The sequence below is a fragment of the Labrus bergylta genome, chromosome 14, assembly GCF_963930695.1.
Source record: "Labrus bergylta chromosome 14, fLabBer1.1, whole genome shotgun sequence".
In the NCBI taxonomy this organism is placed as follows: Eukaryota; Metazoa; Chordata; class Actinopteri; order Labriformes; family Labridae; genus Labrus; species Labrus bergylta.
The window spans coordinates 13,916,494-13,934,295 of NC_089208.1; the positions used below are offsets into that span (position 1 = coordinate 13,916,494).

Below are 17,802 nucleotides of genomic sequence, written 5' to 3' on the forward strand. Positions count from 1 at the left end.
CATAAAAATAAAACAATCCAGTCAAATCATGATATCAATCTCTAAAAGGTTTGTTGCCAAGATTGTTGGAAACACACCAAGTAAAATGTATGTTTAAAACTACATAGTTAAATGCAGTGTTGATCAGGTCTTCATAAGTGTTCATGTCACCTCTTGCAGCACCCACGTCACAGGAAGAAAGAATACATTCACACGTTTGCAAAAAGTAGAATCTATGGTTCAACTCTAAACTGTAGAACGTGTTTACATGAAAACCAAGTTAATCTAGAAGGACTGCATAGAAAAACAAACAAAGAAAACATATTTTAAAATGATAGTCTAGTGCAGGGGGTCTCCAACTGGTAGCTCGTGGGCAGGTTTACAGTAGCTCGCCTATAGGTTGACCGACTGTTGAAAATTAAAATTAAAATCTGACGACAGTAAATGCACCTCTTCCCACTATTCATGTATTTGGCCCATAAAAACAAGTATGAAGTAGTAATGTTTTCTTGGACATTGATGTGAATTTAAGATTATTGATAAGCATTGGCTTATTGCAGTTTCAACAGTAGCTTAATTCAGCTGAGCTATGTAAATAAATGCAAGCGATTTGATGCAAGTAGCCCTTGGCCACTTTCATTTTTTTGAAAGTGGCTCTCAGATGAAAAAAGGTTGGAGACCCCTGGTCTAGTGATATGTCTCTGTCATTTCGACAGTATATTCAGTAGCTGAAGCCTGGGATGCTCTTTTTTTTCTGAGGCAGTGCGATTCTTTCGACGGGGGGGGGGGGGGGGTTGGGTTATTTCAGTTTTCTCACGACCTGATACCAGCTGCATCGTGAAAGGACAGGACCGTGCTGGGAGGATCTTTTTTTTTTTTTTTTCTTTTTTTTTTTTTTTAATCATTACTGACCTCAGTGGGCAGTACTCACGGATGACATGTTTGTATTATTGGTGCATGGACGAGAAGTGTTGTAGAAAAAGGGGGCTAGGTTGCCGGCCCGCTCGGCCAATCTTGTACCGAGGTGTGGCTCACAGGGGGCGTGGCCACTGTTACAGAGGGGCGGTGCTAAAAGCGGAAGTGTGTCTCGGCTGATCTCTCGCTGTCATTCGGCCACGGTCGGTTCCAGGAGAGAGGGGCAGCCAAGAAGCACATACAGGAATAGGCTGGCTCTGTAGGAAAAAAAAAAGAAGAAAAAAAATTAGTTAGCGAGAAAATATACTGAAATCAAACGAACAATGAAACCAATCGAGTAAGGGTTTCTGGGAAAAGAACCGCGGCCGAATATATCTAACACACTGCCACGTTAACAAAGCTGTGTGATCATTTTTAGTCCAGATTAGAGGCAGCAGATAGAGGAGCTGTGTCATTGAGCAGGCAGGACACGTCAGGAGAAGAGAGAGAGAGAGAGAGAGAGAGAAAAAAAAAAGAGCTGACCGACTGCACTGTTCGAGTCAGATATCAGGAAAAAAAAAAGCTTTTTTTGCCCTGACTTTCTCAAGGACACTACCTTTTTCTCAACCCGAGGGACGGATCTCGACAAAGACTTCGCCGAGGGTCGAAGGTGGTGATCAGAAGGTGATTAGAAATTATTATTATTTTTTTTTTAATTCGCCGGGTTTTCCAGCCAAGCCAGCTAGCATCCGTGGGGCTAACGCTTAGCAGCTAACGTTAGCCCCACGGTTGGGAAAACGTTAGCTCGGTCAGCTAACACGTCGAGTTGATTTAAGAAAAAAAAAAAAACCCCAGCTTTGATTGTCGACTGTCGACACGGTGAAACAAATAAAAACGAAACAATTGCGTGTGGAATTATCCATTTAATGTATTTCAGCCTTAACAAAGCAGTGTTCGACTTTTATATGATCATTTTTTTTGAGGTTGTACTCTCGTTTGACTCCTGACAGCTGTCAAACAAGGTCGAGGTGTTTTCTCCTGAACGCTACGTCGCTTTATCTGTTAATTGTTTTCAACGTTCATTCAACATTTAACGCCACTTTTGTTTTCTTTACGATTATCCTGTTTGTGTTCAGTCGTCTTGTCACTTTGGTTTGCGCGAGGAAAAGCGTCAGTAAAATGTGCATAATGTGTCGGCTGGATGCAGCAGTATATCTGTGTCGGTGTCTGCCAGCAGCTCAGCTGTAGCTTTTACAAGCTGCCGACGTCACGGGGTTATAATTAGATAAAGATGTAACGTTAACTCTGTTGGCTTTTTTTTTTTTCTTTCTACAGCCCAGAGTAATGAGGATTGATAATTCAGTGCAAGAACAAGTTCATTCATATTGTGTAACAATTATATGTCCAGGAATTCTATGAGGCAGTTAAGAAGGGTTAGTTGAAAAAAAACCTCATTATGTCAGAAAAGCAATGCCCATCACCTAGTTGTTTCTAAATCCTTTGATCTGTAGTCTAAAAAGAGGGGCTGAATGCTAACTCAGTGCATGCCATCCTGTGCTCTTCTCTCAATAGGACCAAACGATCACGGGATAGCATTTGTGTGTGGGGGGAGAAAACAAATGGGGGATTACGGGTTTGGAGTCCTAGTTCAAAACAACACTGGCAACAAGTCTGCATTCCCGGTCCGAATCCACCCGCATCTGCAGCCCCCACACCACCACCAAAATGTGTCGCAGAGCCCCGCTGCTTTCATAAACAGCACCACAGCCGCGGGGAATGGCACGACGGGAGGCTCTCCCTGGCTCTTCCCTGCCTCGGCCACCCACAACAGCGCGCAAGACGAAATCCTGGGGGGCTCAGAGAAGCCTAAAGCGCAGCAACAGGAAATGCAAGAAACGCAAGAAAAGCAGCAGTTGTCCCCCGGGAGTCACCAGGAGGGTGGGAGTGGTGTTGGGATCATTTCAGAACTGGAAAAAGCCCGGTCAGAGGAAGTCAAGACAGACAGTGGCGTCTCTGAAGGAAGTAATGGAAAGGAGAAGCAGCTACGTCTTGAGTCTCCTGTCTTGACTGGCTTTGATTACCAGGAGACCTCTGGTCTTGGGGGATCTGGTCAGGTCCAGTCCAGTACAACCTCGTCATCACTTACTGGCTTCAACAACTGGTCAGCTGCCATCCCGCCGGCACCGTCAACTATCATCAATGAGGACGTCAGCTTCTTTAACCCCGCCTCTGCCAACAACGGGCCCCTGCTGTTCCAGAACTTCTCGCACCATGTCAGTCCAGGATTTGGTGGGAACTTCTCCCCCCAGATTGGACCCGCAGCAGCCTTGTCCCAACACCACCCTGCTCCCCCACCACACCCCCACTTCCAACACCCCCACAACCAACACCAGCAGCATCGTCGCTCCCCTGCCTCCCCACATCCTCCGCCGCCCTTCCCGCACAGGAATCCTGCTTTCAGCCAGTTGCCCCATTTGTCCAACAGCCTGAACAAGCCCCCGTCCCCCTGGGGTCCAGCCAGCTACCAGAGCCCCTCTCCCTCCCCTGGCTCCTCCACCTCCTGGAGTCCCGGAGGAGGCTATGGTAGTGGTGGTGGCGGCTGGGGAGGATCTCAGGGCAGAGATTATCGCCGTGGGCTGAACGGTGGGATGACTCCCATCAACTCTATCTCTCCGTTGAAGAAGACCTTCCCCAACAACCACGTGGCATCCCAGAAGTACCCTCGCAATAGTCCCGCGGGCTTCAACCCCAAATCCTGGATGGATGATGGAGTCGGCCGCAGTGATAACATCTTCCCCTTTCAGGTAGGTCTATTTTTGATAATTAATTGTATGATTTATCATTAATTCCAGCTCCCCATCCCTTTTATATAAACTTAACATACTATGTTTTTTTTCCCCTGTGTGCACTCAGTGTGTTCTTGCTTTTTTGAGATTGTCCCGCAGTGGCCGCTTGCTGCCTGAATAATTGAACGTCAGGGTGTCATTTATGTGAGCTGTTAATTTTATTACAGTATGTGGTATCGTTTCTATTTTTAGAAGTGGGGGAAGGGCAAGGATTTACATGTTGCATTTGTCACTACGTTAGCTTAGAAATCAGTCCGGCTCAGTACTTCCACAGCTGTATGTCCCCGATGATGACTAATGTGGCTCTGTCACTGCAACGGTGTGCCTCATATACAAGCTGGGTGGGGGGGGTTTTGGGGAGTGGGGAAGGCATCATGGATGGAGAGAAAAAATGGGAGAGGCTGGTTAGATACGAATGAATAGAAGAGAGGGTGCAATGAGTAAGATCGTGGGGAAGGTATTCAGATTGACAGAGGCTAAGATGTGAATAAAGTAAAAATCGAGATTCATCAATCACAGGCTTTATTTCATACTGGCCAGAAGCAAAGAAGAAAAAATTGAGTTAATACAGTGAATTTATGGCACAGGTCTAATGCCTAATGATTTTTAGGATTACTGATTTGTCACTCAGGTCGTGGCTGCCATAGCCTAGCAACTGGTTTTCTAAATGCCAGCCTATTCAAAGTGTAATTTTCATAGTCAAGACCACTCAAGATAAAGATGACTCAAATAATTGTGTTATCACATGTATAAAACAGCTGAGAGGATTGATTGACAAAGGTAAAGGGAGCACAGAGATAAATGAATTGTATTGATCTGTCTCGTGATTGATTGTTTCGGCTGTTCCAAGGAGGTGGGGGTTAAAAAGAGAAAGGTTGCTATTGACCCTCTTTGGCCAGATGACCGGATGAAAGGTTTCTTTAAATCCTGTACAGTACATATCCTCTGTCTTCTTCATTCGGACAAGGTTCAAAGATTAATTTATGGTCAATTCTGTATCTGTATGTATCTTACTTGGTTGCCACCAGCTATTATATGATCTTGGATGGAAAGTTTTACAATTTGTCTTAATGCTGCGTTAGTTGTTTCAGCTGTCTGTCAAAAGGTGAACAGCGTTAGTAATTGGGTTTAGAGACCACCATGCCCGTCCATGGGGAAAGCCTAAGATGTTTTGTTTACTAATGTATTAATTTCCTCCAGGCATCCAGATTAAATCAAATTTAAATTTAAAAGGTGATGCTTAGAATAACTTTTGAGGTTGTTTTCACATGTAATTGCTGAGTCACAGTGTGAAACTTGCCAAACTGTATGTTGTTCTGACAAGTCTGGACATGTCTTTGGGTAGTTTTGCTGTATAAGCAGTGAAGCTTCTCTCTGAACAGCTGTTTAAAATTAGCTAACAACATTATTATTGTTTGTGGTCATGGGGTCAGGTTTAAATCAGGCCAGTTGTTAATCACTAGGGTCTAATCCTCATCCTTTTTATTGTGGAATTGTAACATGGTAAAAGCAACTTTTCCAAGCAGCTTACTTACCGTAAATAAAAATCGATCACTTCCTGAGCAACACAAAATTATAGAATCTCTCTTTGAACTGCGATCTTACTGACTTCAATATTAAGCTTTAGATGGCATTAATGTAGCTGCAGTATGGTTCTCTTCTGTGTGGTTTAATCAGCTGAAGTAGAATGTCCTGCTTCCCTCTCGATACTGCAAAGGCAAATGGAGGATGGGCACCGAATGGCCTTAGCCCGGGTGTGTGATGTGTTCATATGTGAGTGTGACTGATAATGTAACTATAGTATAGACCATTAAATAGTTGTTGTTTTTTTAGGTCTAGATTGATTAATGTATGCTAATGACCACCCTAAAAAAAAAAGCTGAGCAGTGACTTCCCATGAATTTGTGTGTGAGGTGATCTAAAACAGCTCGATACTAAAAGAGACAGTGGATGAGTTCCCTAACACTCACAGGCATGCAATGCACTAGGATCTAGTGGATCTAGCTGTTACCTGTAACCACAAGCTGATACCTGTATGGCACAGACACGGTGAGATAAAAATGAGAAAAGTTGCATTTCTGCGGATCACGTTCGGCCCGAACCATGGGGGTCTGCTCCAAATGGAGCATCCAGCAGCAGCAGTATTTTGGGATGGGCCTCAGGCCAGGCACACTGCTATTAACTGCTAATACTGTGGTCAGCAAACTAACCTAAAACCCCAAATCTGTACTTTTTAAACCCAGAAAGCTGTAATTTTTCTTCACTCTACTTTTGTCCCCACATCAACCCATCTGAGAGCTATACCAGCTTTTCTATGAGGAGTTTTGGCAGGATCTAGTCAATCCCATCTTGAAATTGGTCAGAGGGGGACATTAGGTGGGAAAAATAACTAGTCATGCTCTCATTTACACGTACATGCAATATATAAATCTACCAGTAAACTCAAGTTTCATGTCTTTGGACTGTGAGATGAAATGGGAGCAGCTTGAGAAAACCCATGCAAATGTTTTTCCTCATTTCGACGTTCCTCACCTGCTGCTGTGTCAGGTGTACTGGGCTGTTTCGGATTGGTAAATTTGGCCAGCAGCCTGCAGGGCCTGAAGGCGAGCGAGCCAGGACAGGATATTGTCTCCGTAAGCTACTTGGGTAACTGTTGGTTACGACTAACCCCTCACTGTTTGTGTAGCTTACAAACACTGCAGCCTTTCAAGTGCTGTTATATGAAGGTGTGTTATTAAAGTTAGTCTTCTGCCTCTGTTCAGCTGTAAGTTGGAAAACTTAGAAGAAAGCATGCAGTGAGTGTCTTTTGTCGAGGCAGTGAGCTCCTAGCCAATAAGCCTGTGGTTTCAGCAATTACCCATGGTCCTTGTGACTTTGGTGTTAAATGAGAGAATTGTTTTTTAGACTAATGAGGGGACTGAGCAGTGCTGGCAAGCGCAAAATTCTGCTGCTCATACAGCCTCATTGTGCCCTTCTTACACCCTTGACAGAAGCTCTGAAAGAGCACTTGTGTGCATGTGTGTGCATGTGTGTGCATGTATGTGCATGTGCACATACCCATGTGTGCATGAGCCCTAATTAGTCCCTGGCCTATGTCTCCTGCACATGTGTCTTAACAAAGGAAGAAGACAAAGCAGAGTCTATGTGGAGGTGTCATATTGTATTTAGCCCAGTTCATTGCTCACAATAAGGGTCTAATCCTGAAGCGATACAAATACTGCCGGAACCCCCTAGCTCTGTCAGTCCTGTTACACCCCAAATTCACACATACACACACAAACTTCATTCAGCCAACTCTTGGTAATAAGCTGTTTTTGACAGTATGGGGTATTTAATGTCATAGCAAGCCTTTGAAATACATTGACCAGGAAGAAACATAATCACAACTATCAAAAGCTCAACCTGCTTCCCTTTCCTGCCCTCCTTTCTTCTCCTTTGACTCTGCCTTACATCACTACTTGCTTTCCCTCTCTCCATCATCTCCTTTTCTTTCATCTGCCATTTCTCTCTTCCCCTCTCTGCTGTGGGCTTCCTCTCTCCCTGTTGTCTCAAGCATGTGATTAGAAGCACAAATCAAATACGGGCGAAAACTGCAAATTTCCCACCATTTATAGCAAGGTGGATTAAGAAAATGATCTCTACCCTGTAAAAACCTGAAAGTTCATAGTGCATTCATGTTTGTGTTCTTTACCTTCACAAAAATCCTTCACCGTCCCCAACGACCATTTGACATGGAAGATTAATGTTTGAATTAATCACTCACAGCACACATGCTGTATTTAATCATTCTTTACTTCACTACACATCATCAGAATCTGATGGAGGCTGCCCTATCTGCTTTGTGGTGCATACGATTATAGCCTATTTAGGCTTTGATGCATATGGTGCAAGAAATATTGGACAGTTTTGCTATTTCAGATCTTTTTTTAACTTAACTACTATCCACAAGATGAAGCCTCTAAAGGGTTGATTTTGTGAATGCTTTTTAGGTTATTTAAATGCCCTATAACACTATTTATCAATCTTGTGCTATGGCTGAGTCGTATTGACTGGAGATATGTAATATAAGCAAGCTGTGCACAGCCTGGCCTTCAATAAAATCAATCTCAGACCTTCTAAACTGAACTCATTTTCTCTGAATGTTCTACTGGGTATTGACAGTGATTTTCGGTCAGGGTGCAGGTGATGTCAGACTTAACTGGAAGAAAGGTCTATCGTGAATGGCAACACACCCCTGTGACACGAGTGTCAACATTCCTGCACCCACTGTCTTCAATGTGAACCAGCATATTGGCACAACTCTTAAAAAAAAAAAAAAAAATCAGCTTGTTTATCACAACTCCCAACTGGTTTAGCACATCCTGGCCACTGTACCTTGACCACTTCTCTTTCAATACAACATGGACAGCGCATGGCATTCTGTGAAATAATGGGTGTATGCTTCACTTCACCTTAAGTCTATGTTATAACTAGAAACACCCACACTAATAATGTTATCATAAAAGTTATCTTGGAGTTTAGGTTTCTTTGGCTGAATCTGCAGGTTACTATCTTCTTTAATCTGACCCCAGGTAAGGCAGTGACTATGAATGAATAGCAGTATATAGATTTTTTCCCCACACATCTAATGTACCGGTATTCAGATTTTGGCTGAAATTTTGGTTTTGTGTACTGTCTCGTGTGCACACATGCTGCCTACTTTTAAAGTGAGTTTTTCATGTTTAGTATGAGTTCATTTCTAGCAAAGTTTGGTTCATGTAGGTCAGCTCTAAACTAATTGTTGAAATAGCAACGAGGCTGGGTAGAGCCCATGATGCTCAATGCAAATAAATCAATAATGCTGGCAATCGACAATCACAGTAAAAAGGGGTGTGTTTAATATTTTAGCTCTAACCACATAAATGTATAGTTTTTGTATTTTTGTCTTCATCCAGGTGCACTAGGCTGCATTTCACCTTGCCTGCAAATAATGGAGTGTGTCAAGCCCTGTGTGCTATCTTTATACCTATGGCCTTGGGTTAGGGTGGGCAAGCTAACAGATACACAGACATGGACTACACAGTAAATTGTGTGTGTCTTGCTTGCTGCGTGTGTGTGTGCGTGTGCGTGTGCACGTGCGCGTGTGTGTGTCCTGCAATCTGTCAGGGATGAGTACTTCTCTGGTCAGCTGGCCAGTTGTTGAGAGAGAGGAGGAAGCACGAATCTGATGATTAATAACCGTCTGCAACTCTCCAGGCTAACGCTTAGCAACAGCAGAGCACCGTCCATTCCTCGTGTCCGCAATAACAAAGTCCATCACAGCCACAAAATGAATCCCTATTCTCCTGAAACAATATGATTAGTTAACACTGTGAAAGTGACTAAAACATAATCGTAGCAAGGAAATGGTATGATAAGGAATTATGACACCCAATGAAAGTATGTCATTTCTGAGCTTCTGGTAAAGAATCATGGTATACTAAATAAATACTATAAACTTTCTTAATGTATCTTCAGAAATCATCAGAAATATCATCAGAAATATTGCACTTATCAATATCATCATCAGAAAGTATCATCATCATCAGTATCATCAGAAATATTGCACTTCTTCTCAACCAGGTCTGGGTACTTTCCTACACTCACTAGTGATGTATGCATCCTGCAGTAACCAGACTTACACTTATTTCTTGTTCACCTGTCTACGAATGTTTGGTTTATTCATCCTGAAGCAAAAGCCAAAGTCCACATAAGATACTGAGGCGGATATGAGAAAATAGTCCACATAGTCTGGCCTACATCCCTGTGTTGATATTTGTTTTGAAGCAGAGCGTGTGCCCTGGGTGTGTTCTTCTTACCATGTAATCTATGTTGTCGTATGTGCTACCCTTCAGTCAGTGTGGGAAATCTACACCAGCCAGAATGTTGGCAAAAATGTTGGCTACAACCGGGAAGTTTGGCTGTTTCATCAGCCAGTGTGGCAGACATCCAACCACACGCTTTGGCTGATCAGATAATAAAAGAAGGTATTGAGTTTTCAAAGCGACTGTAGACACCAGACAGTAGATGGAAAAGTGAGTCGCCAGCCTTTTTGACCCTTGATCATGTGGTTCACTGACTAGCGATGTTGTTCTGAACCCTTTAGCGTTTGACCCCTTTGGAGTTCATTGTATGATATGGCACGCTATTAGCTTTTCTTCCCTAGGAGGTTCTGCCTTCAGATGTCCCTTCATTGGCCATCAGTATTTTTTTGTGAGGGTGTAACCTGGTTTGTGGATGAATGAGAGGTAAGGCATATTTGCATTTGTTGGAAAGACAAAGAGTGACTACAATTTACTTGCAGACATGTTGGGTAATTCTTCTTGTGCAAGGCCTTTCCATTATCAGTCATGTGGAGGGCAGAGCTGATCATGTGTGTTGAAGTCAGGAATCTTTTCAGACTTTTGAGCAGAGTTGAATTGGAGATGAAACCGCTCATTCAATACTGTATTCTTCTAGCAGGACTGTCGATGTTTTTCTTTCTTTCATTTTAGGTCTACGGCTTACCAAGTGTTATGACTTTAACACATGAATAAATAATTCAATAATGTATCGTAAACATGTTTTTTAAAGTCAGCCACAATCAGGCCATTAATTCCCTCTGTCTTTACTGTCTGCCTTAAGTATTCTGTGTTAATGTTTCCTTATCCACGAGACTAGTAGATGTAACTTTAAGCAAGCCAGTTGTCAGAAGTTTGTCATATTTTTGTAATGTTCCTAGTGTGCCTTTTATATATTTTGGGGGTTTGTGTCACATACCAGAGAAATATTTAACCTAAATAATGAGCCTCTGAAATTAATAATTTACAAAAATTACCCATTGGAGTTGTCTGGTAGCATAAAAGGCTAATTTAATAGGCCTCAGCCTTGCTCATTCTGGTTCACCAGCTAACCAGTAGAGAATTGTTGTGAGATGTCGGGGTTATGGTCCATAAGCAGGTTCTTTACTCATTCACTGTAGTGAACACAACGTCCTTTTCACAACTACCATACCTGAACCTGAGCTCATGTAGATACTTTCTGCTGACTACCATATCTTTACCCAGTAAACAACAGCACATGCTTCACTACATCACATTGATAAGTAACCAAGAGGGCCAATTTCCTTAGGTAAATACTTACTGCTGGGCTAATTCCTGATATGTGGCTCTAATTTTGAAAGTTAAAAATGCAAGATGTTGAGTTTCTATTTCAAGATTAAGAACAAATAGGCAATGTCGTTGGGAAAAGAAGCTTTTAGCTTTAAACTTTGTTAATAGAATAAGTTGTGAGGCTGTGAGTCATCACATTGTCTGAAAACTTGGTCTGTCAGCATTCTGTCAAGCTCAATCAACTCTAAGATGATGATTTCAGGTCTAAATCTACGAGCCTCTGAGATGTATGCTGGCATTGATATTACAAGCCTATATTTCTCAGTGAGTTATAAGAGCATAGCTTTCACAGTACCTGTGCAAATACTTAGATTATTGTTTCTACTATTGATGCTTCGGTGTTTCAATGTGTTTTTTTTTTTTCCACTGCTGTACTTTAAAATGAACTAGTGGTTGGCATCAAAGATATGAAGCAGAAAGGAAGAAAAGTTTATTTCAGTCGTGACCAGACAGTTTAAAAAAATCGTGACTGAAAATTTTAGTCATCTTGTGCAGAGTCATTGGCACTGTGAGATCTCTGACACATGAAAGAGGAAAGGCAAACTTTTTGCTTTTAAGGAGGCATGCATTTGAAGAGACAGAGAAGAGGTTGGGGAAAAACCCAAGGAAGAAATGCGGCAGTGTCAAGCACATGATGTTGTGACCTTCATCAGCAACTGATATAATTTATACTCTGGTTCACTTCAGTAGCTTTTGTCTGCTTTAATGTTTATTTTGGATAGAAGGAAGCTTAAGGAGCTTATCAGTTTGTTACCAAGTTGTTGTCAGATGTTGCATATTTGGTTTGGCTGAGGTGGAGTCACAACATAAGCCTTATCAGCAAGGCACTTGGAATATGTGTGTGTTTGTGTATGTGCAAATGGTTTTGATGCCTGCACATATTTTGTGTACTTTGCATGGGTGTGTGTGTGTTAGTGCATACAGACATTTCCAGTATGGTTGGTATGCCAAAGATGCCCTTGTTTGTAGGTGACAAAGCTGTCTCTTAAGAATTGGCTCAGCTTCTGTTTGGTTCTGCTGCTCATCTAATTGTTGACATCCCTCAGCCTCACTGACTGAGGGAGGTTATCTTTATTAAAGGGTACTTCACCCGTGAAATGTGAAATACATTTTGAAGGTGGTGCCTTCTTGGCCGAGAAAAGGCAGAAAGTGTCTTTTTGGCTCATGTGGATGAAAGACACCAAATCGTAGTATGTAATATTTCAGAATCAGAAATACTTTCTTCATCCCAGAGGGAAATTCGATCGTTAAAGTTTCTCCAGAATATACAATATAGCAGAAGAAATATAGTAATAAAAACATTTACAGACATATTTACTTCAACACATAATTTCCATTGCCATTTCCTCAACTGATTCCGAGATTTCTTCCAGAATTGATCTTGTAAATTCCTGGCAGAAAACAGACTCTATGTCTGTGTCCATAGGCAAACAGTGAGAGCACCGACACTACCAGTCCGCCCCAGGGCCCCGGCTCCTCGTCCTCACCGCCAGCAATATAGCACTGAGACGGTTGGTGCCGACAGGCCGGTCTTGTGTCGCGGCGGTCACAAGGACAGCCAAAACACAAGACCGGCCTGTCAGCAGCCACCGTCTCACCGCTATATTTATATTTTTTCGCCATTATCAGCTTTCTCCATAGAGCCTGTTAGCATAGCTTCCAAGCAATATGACGGACGTTTAAGTTTCGATTCTGGGAGTGAGTTCCCACCCACTGATCTGTGATTGCTCTGTAGCTTCAGTGGTCGAAAATATGAGGAACTAGCGTTGTAGTTTCACCCTGCTAACCGCAACAGCTTCCAGTGATGCTGAAATCTTCATTTTGCATTGCTTTTCAGACAAGATTTACCATCTGAAGGGAAACTGAGTGATGCATGACCATTCAAAAATACTACCAGGTTTAAAATGCAGAACAGAAATATGTGCCCAAAAGGGAATACTTTTAAGAAATGGTAATGCAGAATCTGATTTTTTTTTTTTCTGCCACTACTGTTTTCAGAATATATTTGTTCATCACACGAAACTTCTAGGATCTATATGCAAACTTGGACCTATTTGTTGTGTTTGTGAATCCATCTGTTAGGGCAAATGCAAACAATGTCAGTATAAATTAAGGAGACCAATCATGCGTTTTAATCCTCACAATACCCTGGCATTGCATTTGGAAAGGCAAGTTGGAATGTGATATATTTTTTTCACAAAAAAGAAGTGACTTATCAAGTCTTTGAAATAGTATTTTTTCTTGCGTAATTATTAAGAATACAGTTTCCTCTTCAGTGTGTGCTCTTTTGTCAGCTTTGGTGTTGTTGAGATAGATAAATCTAAATTGCTCTTGCTGACTCCTTGGTCCTTCACTCACGTCAACTGCAATGACTTTGAAAGAATTCCAAGAAAGTAAATGTTGCTTCTTCTTTCTCTCCTTTCTCTTTAGGAACGCACCAGATCATTTGACAGCTTCAACATGAACACGCTGGAGAGCTCCCTGATCGACATCATGAGGGCCGAGCAGGACACCCTTAAAGGTGAAAACGCCAGCTGTCCATCGAGAACATGACATACGCAAAACTAGCTGTACAGTCCTTTTCATTGACAATCTGTTAACAGCAGGGATTCTCATCGTGTTTTTAAACACATGTGACAGGGCAGTCATTTCTTGGTCTATTTCCCTTCATAATCAGAAAATTATTAACAATGGTCGCACTTATTATTTGATGAGCGAACGTGGCTAACACAATATTTATTCATGGTTATTTTCAACTTATTTTAAGTTTCAAAATGTAAACTGAAAGCTCTAAATGAATGATTAAGCTTCCAATAAACTTCTGAAACATTCATAATAGATTACATAATGTTTGGCAACTAAGAAACTATTATTATTTAACTTTCTCATAAATTAACAACAAACACAAGTAAGTGATCATTATGTTCATGTTGCAATACCATAGCAAGAAGTAGCATAACTTCTCACACACTCTTCCTCAATTGAACGCCTGAGTTTTTAGCAGAGTTTCACTTCCCCCACAGGTCAGACAACCAGACACTGCGTCTTCTTTCGTTGTTTTGTTGTTAAAACTATGAGAAAGGTTTGCGAGTGTAGCACAGGCAGCGCACAGCTCCCTTCTTCCTCTTCCTTCTCTCTTCTTTCCACTTGTAAGTTGTGTGCCCAAGTGTGGTGCAGTAAGTCTGACCTCTTTTTCTAAGGCGTTTTGAGCAAGAGATGCGGAGAGAAGAATATGAGGCTGATGGAAGCTTAGGCTTTGTATTTAAGAAGAGATTTGTACGAGAGAGAGGGAAGGACTCCTACTGTTGGCGATCATTAGTTTATAATGATTGCAGCTGCAGTGTCCCATTTTGAAGGATGATTACCATTTTCTAAAAACAGTAACAACACAGAGTTCAATGTTCATTTTTTGTCAAACCTTTTGAGAGTGGCTTTGATTTTTGACCACTTTGGTGGATATCGACTGTGTTGCTGTTGAAAGGCATTGTGTTTACGATACAGGTTTTTCAGTTTGTTTGTTTTTTAGCTTCCTGTATTTGAATTAAACAGAGTGAGCATAAATAATAAGGATATAGTCATCTGATAGGTTTTGGTTAAAAAAGGAAAGATTCTGCATCTTAACTTGACGATGTAGAAGCTCATAATTGGCTAAAAAAAAAGAGTCATCAAATGGAAATGTGATTTCAACTGACACTTGTTGTTATCTATAGTGACAAGCAGATATCAGTTATTGGCTGGATGATGATTAGTCAGTGGTATCAGAGAAATGGGTGATTGAATATAACAGGTATCCAGTGTTGTTTACTGTTTAAGAGGTTGTAACTCTTAAGTTTTTATAGACATGGGTGCTAAGCTAACAAAAGGTCTGTGGCCATTATAAGACGTTGGTCTGAAGGGAATAAGTCGTAGAAGGATTCCTCTTAATGATCGTTGTTGAAACAAAATGCTGAAGCTTGATTGGTTTGCAGACTAGTTTAAGTCATCAGCTACATTTGTTATTACATTATAGAAGGCTTCATCTAGACCAGTGGTTCTCAACTGGTGGGTTCTTTAAGAACAAATGAGTGTTGGTGTTAAAATATGTTTAATTGTAATGAAAAATTCAGTATTTCGTTTTTATTTATTATATTTAATTGCGTGTTTTGGCAAACTTCTCTAACATTAGTTATCATTGAAATGTATGCCGTAATTTACCGTTTTTTTCTTGTTTGTTTTTTTATCCTTGGCTGGCGTTAAGCTGCAACATTTGGTTTTATGTTGGTGTGTTGGTGTCAATGTCGGCTGCCTGCAAGTTAGCGAGAAGTGTCCAAAATGTTTTTTCATGTTTTTAAGGATTATTTTTGCACCCTACTTCCAAAGAGAAAGTACATTTACTAACTCCTTTTTGTCAGTCTACGTCAAAGTGCCTTCTCTTACATTTTTTTTGTTTTGTTTAAACGATCCGACTCTACAGTTTGTCTGACCATTTCAGTGATTGTCAGGATCCCACAGTCATCCCAGCAACTGTCTGTCATAACCAAGCAGACATGAAGAGGAGGCACCTTCATGCAACACCAAGTCAAGAATTTGCCATGAATTGTTTAAGCCTGCTGTGTGGGTGGGACTTAATTGCGCTCTGTCTCTGTGGGCCTAGCATAAGAATTTGATAGACTTAGGTTTCTGTATGAGAGTAAATGTTAGTACAAAAGATTTCAAAATGGCAGTGACAACATTTGTCAAGCTTTCCTGCTCTGTATGTCCCCAGACCAAAAAATTCAAATGTTACCGTGGCAAAAATCGAAATCAAACTGCAATTAGGTGCAGCATGTTGAACACACACAACCCGTGGACAAACGTGCACACTCGTACACACACTAGTCTCAGTACTAGAATAACAAGAAGGGTGAAAAGTCTGAGCTCCAGACACTCTACTATCACCTCATATTTATTTCAGCCTCACACCCACTGGGCTCAGCCACATCCAGCTGTGATCTAATGTTCTGCTGTCAAGCTTTAGTAAATCTTCCCTCAATAATAAGAGAGGAGGACTGGAAGGTTACCTCATTAAGCACATTTTGGTGTCTTAGCTCCAGCCATGCTGGCACAGACTCCTGTGACTGTTGGATCCAAGAGCTGGGCACCAGACGAACAAACACGTTTTCTTCTAAATTGTAAATTGAAATCTTCTGCTTTATTACAATTCAAACCATGAAGGGTTTTGAATTTATAATGACATGATATTAAGCAGAAGTGATGTTAACCCCAACTTCCTAAATTATGTAGAAGCTCGGTCCATTTCAGTAACAGTACAGTTATCTTTGCCAAAGAAAGATAGGCATCTGGCGGTGATTCTATTTGCTAAACCATGTTAATCTGCTATCTTTTCAATTCATCTCACACCCCTAAAGATTTGTTCATATACACTTTTGACTGCTTTCACTTGATACATCATATCCTATCGCAAAATTCCTTCTTTTTTAACCTATAGCCGTTGGCCTGCTTTGAAATAATACTCTTATTTATTCTTAGTTGTCACTAATGATCTAGACTTGTGCAGTGCAGTGCCAAGTGTAGCAGTGACTAAAGTGACTCCTCTCTTTTTCCCTTAAAGCAAAGTAAAAATAGAGACATAATTACAGCACATTTTCTTCAAGTACTAACTCTTCTCCAGGCTCACTGCCTCTTGCCCTCTCCTGCTCCCTGTCACACATGTTGATGCATGTACACAAAAAATATAATTACCACAGACAGCTTGCATACACAGGCACGTTTAGATACACATAAGCAGAAAGCACAAATGTCTTACTCCAGCAGAACATATTGGACAAAGTGAGAGCAATGAAGCCGGGGAACAGGCGAGGCAAAATGTCTACTGTAGAAAGTGGCTTTGAATCGCTTCCAGCATTGTCCTGACTGACAGAAAGGATCTCTCTGTTCAGCCACCACACACACACACGCACACGCACACACACACACACACACACCACCACCAATGCCTTGTGTGTCCTTGTGCATGCTTGTGCCTTAACCATTAATGTTCTGTATATGTAGGCAGCCAGCAGCATGCAAATAAGGTTCACAGAGCGGGCACACACAAGCCTGCAGACACACAGGGATGTGGTGTGCTGACGTGCCTGCACACTTGCTCCACAGAGACCATTAAAGACTTTTAAAACCCAACGTGATGGCTTGTGCTCAGATGTACTTTGATTTTGGGTGGTGCACCTATGAGCACACACTGAATGATACCAAGCCAAATTACAGAGCGAGATAAGCTGAATTCTGCAAAGCAGTCCAAGAGTATCGAGCGTCTCTGTTAAGTAACCTGGTTTTGCTTGGAATCTCTGATTTTAGTTTAATTAAATTGAGTGTTTTACCTACAGTTTTAATGCATTTCTTTAAAGTATTAGAATCTACATTACAAAATGCTTTAGCATAGTGTAGTTTTGTAGATTCTGAAAGCCAGGAGTTTTTTTCCATCCTTGTTTCTGTGTTCAGGGAGTCCTAATTCTGTTTTATGCACCACATCAACTAAGAACTGTTGGGCTCAATAGGCGAGGTGTTGGGGAGGGGCTAGCACAATACCATGTGATCGAGGCATCGGAATGCACCAATCACAGGGCGGTCCTTACCCATACAACAATGGTTGTACTATTTCAACTCTTTCATCTCATTATCCTTCTGCAGCAAGCGGGTTTGCATAACTTTGAAGCTTGTTTGGCATCATAACATGCATTTGTGTGAGGGTGTGTTGTGCGTGCAAGGCGGGCTTGGCAAATGGCTCAATGTAAAATGTATGATACGAGGCTCAGAGAAAGACAGAGGGAGGCACACATACGGAAATGGAGGTCGATGAGAGGGGGAGAGATGGTTGGAGTCCCACAGATGTACTCTCTAATAAGATTGATGTGGCAGAAATACTCGGTATGCTCATA

General features: G+C 41.6%; 1 protein-coding gene across 2 annotated transcripts in view; it reads left to right on the forward strand.

Moving 5' to 3' along the window:
- The first annotated feature begins 1,054 nt into the window (after positions 1–1,054).
- cpeb4b (cytoplasmic polyadenylation element binding protein 4b) overlaps positions 1,055–17,802 on the forward strand; it is a 30,945-nt gene continuing 14,197 nt past the window's right edge. The window contains exons 1-3 of one of the 2 annotated variants that reach the window (XM_020651109.3): positions 1,055–1,557; positions 2,446–3,677; positions 13,319–13,409. In XM_020651109.3, the coding sequence (XP_020506765.2) occupies positions 2,493–3,677; positions 13,319–13,409 (1,276 nt within the window). In that variant the 5' untranslated portion in view covers positions 1,055–1,557; positions 2,446–2,492. The remainder of the gene's footprint in view (positions 1,558–2,445; positions 3,678–13,318; positions 13,410–17,802) is intronic. The other variant, XM_020651110.3, reaches the window with a different exon arrangement.